Consider the following 9,800-nt stretch of genomic DNA (forward strand, 5'->3'; position numbering starts at 1 on the left):
CACTCACACCGTTGTTAGCAAGCTCAAGTGTCTAGTGAAGAGTTCAATGTCCCTTTTACATTTGCACTTCCTGGCTTTCACTTCTTGGCACAGAAAAGAGAAACTCCACAGGGAAAACAGAAAACACACATGCTTACTAAGTACTAGATAGAAGGATATGCTAAAAATTTCACAAGATAATGGGTCTGATTCCCCTTAAGACAACTCCATTACCAGCCCAGCCTTCCTCAATATAATTAGTTAGGTACTTGAAGCCTAATCCTCCAACCCATTCTATTGTTCTGGCTTTTTGGTAATTTCCAAAGAATCCTTCCTTGAATTTGCTTAAATCTTTCCCAGCAAAGAGGAGTGATTGTTATTAGAAGCGTTCAAGCAGTAAAATCTTAAGGTAATGGTTCTCCACAGAGGAAACAGACATAAGAATGTCATGGATTGCCCAGGGAAGTTTCAGAGCTGAGTTAGAATTTATACCTGTCTCTTTCAGGTCGGTGTCTTTTCCATCACACTATTCGGCGATAACCAGAGCTAGAAGGAATAGGTTAGGAAGGAAAAGCAAATCTAAGTGCAAAACAACGAGGGAAAAAAGTTTAATACTACTGAAAAAAATATGTATATATACACAAAAGTTCTCGTAGTTTGTTTGGTTTTGTAACATAAAGCACCATTAATTCCACAGTACATCACAACTCAGCCTGCTACACCGTCCAGAAAGTACACAATACTCCTGAAATCTGATTTAGCACCAAGGGATTGCCATCTTGTTTAGCACCAAGAAGCCTGTTAAATACACCCTTTGGTCCCCCCGCCCTCCTCTCTCATGTGCATCAGGCACCATCTGGCTGCTCATGGATAGCACATGAAACCTATCACTGGCATTCAAATATCAAGAAGAGAAGGAGGAAGAAGGAAGCTTGTTTCTAGAGATATTCAGTGTTAGAGAGGCTTGCTTCTCTTCAGGGAGACACAGGGGCACTATGCACTGTAAATAGACAATATCTGGGTTTGCAGCCTGCTGAGGAAAAGAGAATGGGATTCAGATTGGAGCGTCACCTCCAGCACGCTGCTGCTTCTCTACTGCCTGAAATCCCATCACTGAGCAATTCCATATGCTTGACCTGCTAAGAGAAGGGCAGAAACTCATCCTCCCTTAGTTCCCATGATCCCATCATCACATGTTTTCCTGGGAAAAACCCGCTTTGCCTTAGTGAAACCTTGTTTTTATAGCCATTGCCTCAGTGACAGTGGTGGGGAGGATTAAGTGTGGAAAGTGCCTAAAACTCATTCCAGTCTGTACAGCTTCCTTAGCAAAGTGGGGAGGGTAAGTAAACAGGGCAAGAGAGAAAATGTCCTGCAATTCTCTCAAGTTCATTTTTAATATTTAGCCTGGGTCCCTGTGCCTTCGCCATCCTGGGCTGAGTGTACCGGACCTAGTCCTGCATAATGATGCATATCTCCTATGGGAGAGCTCTGGTTAGTCCCAGGTGCTACAGACATGGCTAATCATGAGACCACAGAAGCTAAATACATCGGAAGACTTCATTATAAGTAATGGGCAGAGGAGAAATACAGTTTCTCCTGCTTGTCCTGTCCTGAGACTCAAAAAACTGACAACGCTTGGCACCACTGTTTACGGGAGCATCACGACATGTGGAAGTAGGTTTCTCAAAGTGCTGAGAACCTCACCTGCTCTCCCCAGGACCGAAGTGATCCCAGAGGGATGTGAGTGAGAGCAGTGTGAGACCAATACAAATGGTACTAGAAAATCCTACCGCTGGCATTCCTTTCCCACTGCAACATCTCTAACCTGACAAGAAGAGCGAGGGTTTGTTTTGGCCACGTGTTTTTCTCAGTTGCTCTGATGAGATTGCCAGAAAAGGGCACAAAACGTGTCAGGGAAGCTTTTAAGGCTGGAGTGAGGTGGTGTAGTCTCACCTCTATCTTTTTTCCATCACAGAGGCAAAGAGGTGCCAACCTGCCCAGGTTTGGAACTGATTTAACTGCAATTGCCCTTACAACCTCCAAGTCAGATCCTGAGACAGTGGTCCCTCAATGCCAGGGTGGGAGAACCCCCTTCAGGAGGACACAGAAGGCGGGACCCAGCCCTGACTCTTCCCTCACATCAACAAGTGTTCAGGATGACCTCTGATACCAATGGAAGGGCACGAGTGCACCTCTGCTACAGAAGAGACCAGATTTGGGTTCATTGTCTGGACTAGCCTCCCAGAGCTGGGGAACTGAGACCAAGTATCAAGCCAGGGGAAGTTTGGGAGGGAGGTCTGGTAGGGTCATATCTCTCTCTCTTGTTCTATACTTAGGATCCCTAGTGGGAATAAGTGGTGAGCTCTACTGGTTCAATAGCAGATGCCTCTGAAGGATCTGGCTGTCTGGCCCATAATTTCTTAAAAGAACGAGAGTTGGCACTGAGGAGGGCAATCCCACCAGGCCTAGATTTTCCAGCCAGCTTGGGCACTGACCCAGAAGAGTGTCTGAGGAAAGCCAGTTACAAACTTCAGAAGGTCAACAGTCCCCTTTTTGAAAAGACAGTGTCACCTGTCACTGCTGCTACATCTTCCTTGTGCTACAGGAGGCCATCAGACCCCAGTCTGCTCTCCAGACTACAGGTGTGACAGGTGACATTAAGGCCATGTTGTAGGCTGCAAAACTGGCCTCTATAGTCAGGACCGAGAGGAGCCAGAATGTACCCGGGCAGTGGGGACTTTCTAGCCCTTTCAATGGCAGCCTTTTGTGTATGAAGCCCCAAGAAGGGACACATCCCCAGGAGCAGCATTTTAGCCTTCCTCCTGCTGTAGGGCCCTAAATGCCAGGCAGGCACAGTTTACTGGCAGATTTAGAAGAAGCCAATAACATAAGTTGGGGTCACGAGGTGAGGGGACGAGAGATGGTAGTGTCACGCTGTAAGTGGACAGGTACAGGCCTGGCTACAAGAGAGCGTGAGGTGGGAGCCAGTGTGGCAAGTTTCACACTCAATGCCTGAGACTTGACAGGCCCATTTCCAAGTGACTTGCAGTGGTTGCGGGCAGTAAAGGGAGAGAGAGAGGAAGAAGGAAAAGGCCAAAGAGGCCCCAAGGAGGAGGAGGGTCAGTTAGTCAAGGCTGGGCTTGACCAGGTACCCATTGAAGGTGATGTACACATCAACATCATCACTGTAAATGGCATTCTCCCGCTCCCGCTTGTAGAGCCTCACCCAGATCTCATCATTTTCCTGAAGCTCCAGCATGAGGCTCTGGCTCTGCATGATGCTGCGGTCGCTGGGTTGGGCGTACAAGATGACCGCCTCTTCTTCATTGTGCATGATGTGCATGTAGGTCTCCTTGAAGTTCCAGGTGTGGACGTTGAGGCTGAAATAGTAAAGTCCACCTACATAGCAGTAGAATTTGCCATTGAACATGTCAAAGTGGCTGTAGAGGTTGACAAAGACGGTGTCGAAGATCAAGACCTGGAAGCCCTCACTACTGTGCAGCGCTTTCTTGCGACCAACGGAGAACGCAGCGTACTGATGCTTGCAGGGGTCTCCTGCTGTGCCCATCTGTCCTTTACTGCCTTTCGGGCCCTGGGCACCCCGCTCACCTCGTGGTCCTTCTTTGCCCCATTTCCCTGGCATCCCAGGCTCTCCTCGGTCTCCTTTGTCTCCTACAAGAGGAAGCAGAGGACACAACTCCTGTGTAATATCAGAGGGAGAGATGCAAGTAGCAGTGAAAAGGCCTAACAAGGAGACAGAGGATTGCTCAGGGATGGGGCAACACCAGAAGAAGGAATGATCCTGAGGATCACAATATCATTGTGTTTCATGGGAAAGGAGCTAGCAGAGCTCTGGGTGTGACTGGGGTCTCTTTCTCTACAAACCCCCTGCTTACCACATGATACAGCCTTGCTGGAGGCACCAGGACCTGTCCCTAGGAGACTTCAGCCTGAGATGGAGCCCAGCATTAGAAAGTACCACTGAGGCTTTTACCTCTTCTTCTTCTTCCACACTCCTTTACCTCCAACACAGCCTTTGCCCTCCTGCACACTTCTTCCATGAGCCAGTTATCCATGTAGTGTGAATACTGTCCTTTCTGTAGGCTGGAGATGGGGAATAAGTGCTAATGCCTGTGGAAGAATATGACTAGAGAGGGACAACGAGGGTCAGTCAGAGGGAAAAGATGCAAGCTGGACTTGGCGGATGGTGCAGTGCAAGTTAGAGGGCTAGTACTTTGACAACAGTACCTTGACATCCTTTGGTCATCCAGTATAATTAATGCTGCAGTTCTACCCTGGCGTTTGTGTGTTCCCTGTCACACACTTGGGCAAGCATCAATACAGAGAGAAAGCAGCACTAGAACCTATTTTGTGTGTAGAGAAGAAATGGTGGTCAGAGCAGCCTCCAGCACAAGTGACAGCATCCCACATTTGGACTTTGTTCTTTTCCTCCTCTCCATCTCCTGCACAGTACTGCAGCACACTGCTCTAGTCCAGGCCTCTTTCTGCCCCAGATACACTTCTGAGCTTTGATGGATTGCAGCTATTTCCAGGCTGGGCAGGGAAGGGGGAGCATCTGCCCAGCTAGCCCAGAGGAACCACAGGGCAACAATAAGTGAGTGGAGCAGGATCCAGCTGGGAACAGGCTTTTGCCCACAGCAAAGGCTAAAAGGGGAGCCCTAAGGGAGGAGCTGATCTAAAATAGGGAGCCTTTTCCCGTTAGGCAAGCCAGCCACTGCAGAGTGGAATGAGCTGAGGGTCACTGCCAGTTACCCTGGAGGTAACTGCTGCCTCCCCTTGCCCTCCTCCCGCTCCAAAACGCACGAGACCCATGGAGCTGGAGAAGGTTTTCCCTCAGCCCTCCCAGGTGCCAATGCCCACCCTCCAAACCTGCTTATTTTGCAGCTGGATAGAGACTGCTCCTTCCCTCAGGCACTACAGGACTCTGGAAGTCTGAAGCAAGGAAGGCATCCTCCCAGCTTGGCAAGAAGCTGCCACTGCCACTCCTGTGCTAACAGGGAAGAAGAGCTGGTGGCAGGCAGCATCCTGAGACACCGAGGTCACAGCAGGGATATGCACTGCCTTCCCTCCCCCCAGGCTACTCTTGATCATAGCAGGAACATCTAAACCCTGGGTGCAGTGTCTGTGGGCACATACCCTTTGGGATGGCATCTGGCATAACCAGCACGCCAGCAACCCAGCTGTCACTTCCTCTGCAGTGCCACCGGTCCCTGAGCAGGGCCTGGCATCCCGGGGACAAGGTGGGCACTTACCCTTCAGTATGGTGATGTTGATATAGGGACGGACCTCTGGCACTGGGTAGGGCCAGGGCTGGTGGCTGGGAGGGAGCGGTGGGGCATCTGTGGAAGAGTCCGGTGGGTCACAACAGCGCTTGCAAGTACCAGGGGCTGGTTCTGTGAGGTTGGGTTCATCAGTGGGTGCCCCAAGCACAACAAGAGGGAGAAGAAAGAAGGCCAGGGGTGTGCGCAGGTACGTTATGTCCATGGTGACCTGGGAAGATATGAGGAAGTGCCAGAGTGAGGTATAAGAATGGGAGGACATGGGGGATGGAGCAGAGATCACCACAAAACATCTTTCTGTGGCTGGAGCCAAGGGGTGGGATGGAATGGCATTGTCCTGTGGAGGGAGTTTACATGCTTGAAGTCCCTGGAGGTTCGAGGCTGCAATCTGAGTAGCAACCGCACAGCCCAAAAGGATGCCCCACACCCTTCTGCCCAAACCAATGGAGACTAGGTGCCAGCCCTGGAAAAGGGCTTGACCCTCACCAGGCAAACCGTCGGAGCCACTAGAAGATTCAGTCCCCAGGCTGGGATAGAGGAAGGAGACATGGCAAACCACACAGCCCCTTTAGCAAAAGCATGCTGAGTCCGTGGAGACAGCTGTAAAAAACTTCTCCAATCCTCCAGTCACAAGGTATCAACTCTTCACGGGAGTTAACCCTTTAACCTCCCATGTCCCAGCTGGAGTCTGACCCAGGTTTTTGGCCTGGGAATGTAACTTCAGCCCCTTCTCCCCCCCCACCCCCCAAATCCCATCCCTCTCTGTGCCTCAGCCCCCTCCCAGCAGCGCTCAGTTGTGTGCTCAGCCAGACCCCAGCACCTTCCCAACGGGATGGCCGGCTTCTCCTTTGCAGAGACCAGAAGGGAGCTGCTCCGCAGCAGAGGGTGAAGGAAGCCAAGCTGGGAGCCGGCAGCCTCCAGAGAATTATGCTTACGAAAGAGAGACACGCAAGCAAGCTGAGAAACCCCTTTCCCAGCCTCTGCCCCCCCTTCCCTCTGCCTGCACCCCAGCCCATGGTGGCAGCTCACCCCGGAGGCTGAGGGCTCCCCTCTGGACTTCCCAGCCCCTGCTCGCCGGTTCCCCTCCGCCTGCAAAGCCGGCCCCCGGGCCCATGGCTTTAAGAAAGCTGGCTTTTGGCACAGGCGCTGCTGAGCGCTGGCTGGGTGCGCAAGCTGGGCTTGGACCTGCTCCCTCCCCTCTCCTCTCCCTCCCTTCCCCTCCCTGGCTTTGGGCTCTCTCCATTGCAAACCGGCTTGGGTTTCGGCGCCTTTTAACTCTTTCCTGGGTAGGGCATTTTCCATATATATATATATATATATTTTTTTTTTTTTTTTTTCTCTCTGCCTTTTCGCTTCCAAACGGCTTACCCTTGGTCAGCAAAATGTGGGCAGCACAGGGTGCAAAGGGTGGGCAGGCAGCAGGGACAGTGTCCCACCGTGAGCATCTCAGGACGGGCAAGGTGAGGTGAATGGGTGCAAGACCCAGACTTTCCTTCAGGTGGGATGGTCCAGGACTCTGCTCTCACTCCTCTGCATTAGTCCCTTGTTCCATGCATTAGCCTTTCACTTGGCTGCCCATGCTCTCTCCTCAGCTGTGCCTGTCCCACTCATAGTCCCCAAAATTCATCTTTCATTCCCTCCTGCATTGTTTCTTCTGCACGTCACCATGGCCCCTTGACCCAGGCACGATCTTTCTAGCAGGCTGATCTGCCAACTGGGAGAGGCATCAGATTTTTCCCTCTCTGGTCATCCCCTCTCCCCGGGCAGAGCCCCAAGCCTTGCACTCTGGCACATGTCATCCCCCAGTCATGTCCCCCGGTTAGGTCCCGGGCTGAGCATTTTGCACGGGAGGGGTGTGCCTGGCCTGAAGCACAGCCCGGCTGTGGGGATCTGCCTGCCAGCAAAACTGAGGATCTGGAGCAAACCCTGGCCGTGATCTTTGCCCTCAGCCTGGTGCCGAGCTGACATGCTTGTGCTGTTGGGGTGAGCACTACGTGGCTACGCCAGAACCTGGGAATGAAGGGCATTTTGGGGGGAGGAATTGTTGGGGGGGAGGGGGCAGACAGGAGACTTTTCTTACACTGCAAAATCTGTTGGGAAGAGGATTTTGGGGATCCACCCTGCAGCAAAACTGGATTTGGGAATTTACTTATACCCTGTGGGTGTGTGCACACATATATCTTTGAGAGGCAGAAGGAAGGATGGGCAATAGCTCTCTTCTGCAGGGGCCAGAAGTGCCAAGTCAGCACTGTGCCTCCTGCAATTTCCAAGAGAAGCTGGAGAAGGCTCCAAGGTTTCTGAGGGGGAAAGGGTTTTATGTGTGTCTACGTGTGCTTAGACTTTTTTTTTTTTTTCTGTTTTCCTTCTCCCATTTGTTTGGTTTGGGAATGGGAGGCCCCGCTTCCCAGAGAGTGGCTGGCGTTTGGCAGGACCCCAGAACCACTGGAGAAGCAAGCGGAAAACTCTGGGAAAATATGTGCTGGGGGGAAGGGAGGAAGGGGGGCTGGGAGGCCTGGAGATATTCTCAGGCTGCCTGTCAGCCTGGAGCTCAATGAACATGGAGTGAACATGCCTCTCAGCTGGGGTGGGAAGAGGACCAAGAAATTTGCTGCTCTGCTCATGACTTCCTAGCCGGGCTCCAGCACTGACATGCAATGAGACCCACTGCAAGTCTCCTACGTCTGCCTGAGCCTGTTTCCCCTTTTGGAAAACGGGATGGGGAAAGGTTAGCTCAACACTTCTTGCTAGTGGGGCCTTGCCAGCTGACAGAAGCAGGTTTTTGTGCTCCGTTGTGTTGTCTACTCCTGCCTGCTGCTGGTGGGGATGTCGGCAGCTGCCAGTACTATTGAGAGTTAATACATTTTCTGGGGTGCATGACAACTCAGAGACTGACACCGAAGGCAAAGTTCCTCTCTGTCCCATCAAAGCTATTGCAGTGCCTCACTCCTTCAGGTTTTCCTTCCTGGCTTATTATTCTCCCCTTTTGCAGCTCTTGTCCTGATGTCTGGCCTATTCTACCTTTCCAAGGGGAACAGGTAACAGGGAGGCCATTGTTATCATTTCTGCCCCCCACTTCCATCTGCAATCCTGAGTTGCTCACAGCCAAACAAATGTTTTTTGTGGAGGATGTCATCAGCTGGGGCCTTTGCCTTTGTCTCATCCGACTGCAAGAACAGCTCAGAGTGGGCAGTGAGCAGGACTTTGTGTTTAATGTCTCATCTGAGCTGAATGGGGACCTGCAGGGAGCCACCAAACAAAGACTTGCACTGGTGGCATTGCCCAGCTGGGCAGCAGTTTATGCCAGCAAAGACACTTCTGCCAGGGTAATATCTCCTCGCTCCCTGGAGGGAACTGGCTGTACCAGCAACGTTTTGCCAGGGCAGCCACATTTGCAGGAGGTTTTGGCTTGTATGGCTGAGCACTCAAAGATACGAGTTTTGAGAATGCTGTCCAATAGCTCTGTGCCAGCCACGCTTTTAAGTGTAACCCAAGCCTGAAGGCACCTTGTGTGCTCAACAATCTTCTCTCTCCCTCATCACACACTCTGCCTTGGAGGCAGCCCAGGGAAGCTCTGGCCAGATTGGACTGCAACAATCCCTGCTCAAAAGCAGCTGCTTCCTCCTCCTTCAACATTTCCTCCCTTCTCCTGCACGTCCACCCCCAACAGGGGCAAAGGAGGAGGACACAGGATACAGCCTGACTCTCCCCCAGTGACTGCCTCCATCCTATTAACCCTCTCTACCACAGGTACAGAAGGAAGAAAAATCACTCGGATGTTTTCTCCCCTTTCCAGCCCCTGTGTACAGCTCAGCTCTCCTGCTGCACATGTGGATCCCCTGCCCTGCTACACGTACACACGTACCCACATCCACCCACAAACACCCACACACCCGCCCTTCACAGCTCCTCCCTCACCAAAACCTCTGGGGCAAAGGCATCATCCACACCAAGAGGCAGAGAAACAGCCCCTTACATTGCCCTTCCTGGCTGCTTCTCCTCCACCGTAGCTGCTTTCCCTTTCCCCTTTCCCCCCACCCCTCTGCCCCCACTTTCTAAGAGCATCACAAGCCGGGAGGGGAAGCAGAGGACCTCTTACCTCTGCTCCCCTCCGGAGGGGTCCCACGCTGGGTTATCCGTATCCTCAGCTGCTCCTGCTGAGCAGCGCGGGGAGGGAGGGCCGGCGGGGCCCAGCTGACTCCAGCCAGATGCTCGCCAAGTGCTTTTATGTAATTACTGTCTTTTCCATCCTGCCTCCGAGGCCTTTGTGAGTGCCTCCCCCCCGTGCTCTGGCCCGTGTCAGGCTTGGCTCTCCCTTCTTCCCTCCCTCCCTCCTTCCACCCACCCCACACAGCATCACGATTTGCTCAGCTCAACAGCTGATTCCCTTCTGGAAGCAAAGTTCAGGCTTTTTGGCTACTGCCGTTGCTACCCTTGGAAAGAGAGCTCACATGTTTCAAGAGCTGGGAAGCGATGGACAGCACAGCTCTGCTCTCACCTCCTCTCCATCACTGCCAGGTACCT

General features: G+C 52.3%; 1 protein-coding gene across 3 annotated transcripts; it reads right to left on the minus strand.

Annotated features, from left to right (window-relative positions):
- Positions 1-571: 571 nt before the first annotated feature.
- Positions 572-9,529, minus strand: C1QTNF6 (C1q and tumor necrosis factor related protein 6). 3 transcript variants are annotated; one of them, XM_014963173.1, is made up of 3 exons: positions 9,376-9,529; positions 5,253-5,490; positions 572-3,651 (listed from the first exon to the last, which is right to left on the minus strand). In XM_014963173.1, the coding sequence occupies exons 2-3, from the start codon at positions 5,482-5,484 to the stop codon at positions 3,104-3,106; spliced, it is 780 nt and encodes a 259-aa protein (XP_014818659.1). In that variant the 5' UTR covers positions 5,485-5,490; positions 9,376-9,529; the 3' UTR covers positions 572-3,103. The 3 variants fall into 3 exon arrangements, with proteins under 3 accessions (XP_014818659.1, XP_014818658.1, XP_014818660.1); XM_014963172.1 differs by lacking the exon at positions 9,376-9,529 and adding an exon at positions 6,309-6,482; XM_014963174.1 differs by lacking the exon at positions 9,376-9,529 and adding an exon at positions 6,100-6,187.
- Between the last annotated feature and the right edge of the window lie 271 nt (positions 9,530-9,800).

Source organism: Calidris pugnax, unplaced genomic scaffold (genome assembly GCF_001431845.1).
Source record: "Calidris pugnax isolate Ruff unplaced genomic scaffold, ASM143184v1 scaffold44, whole genome shotgun sequence".
Taxonomy (NCBI): Eukaryota; Metazoa; Chordata; class Aves; order Charadriiformes; family Scolopacidae; genus Calidris; species Calidris pugnax.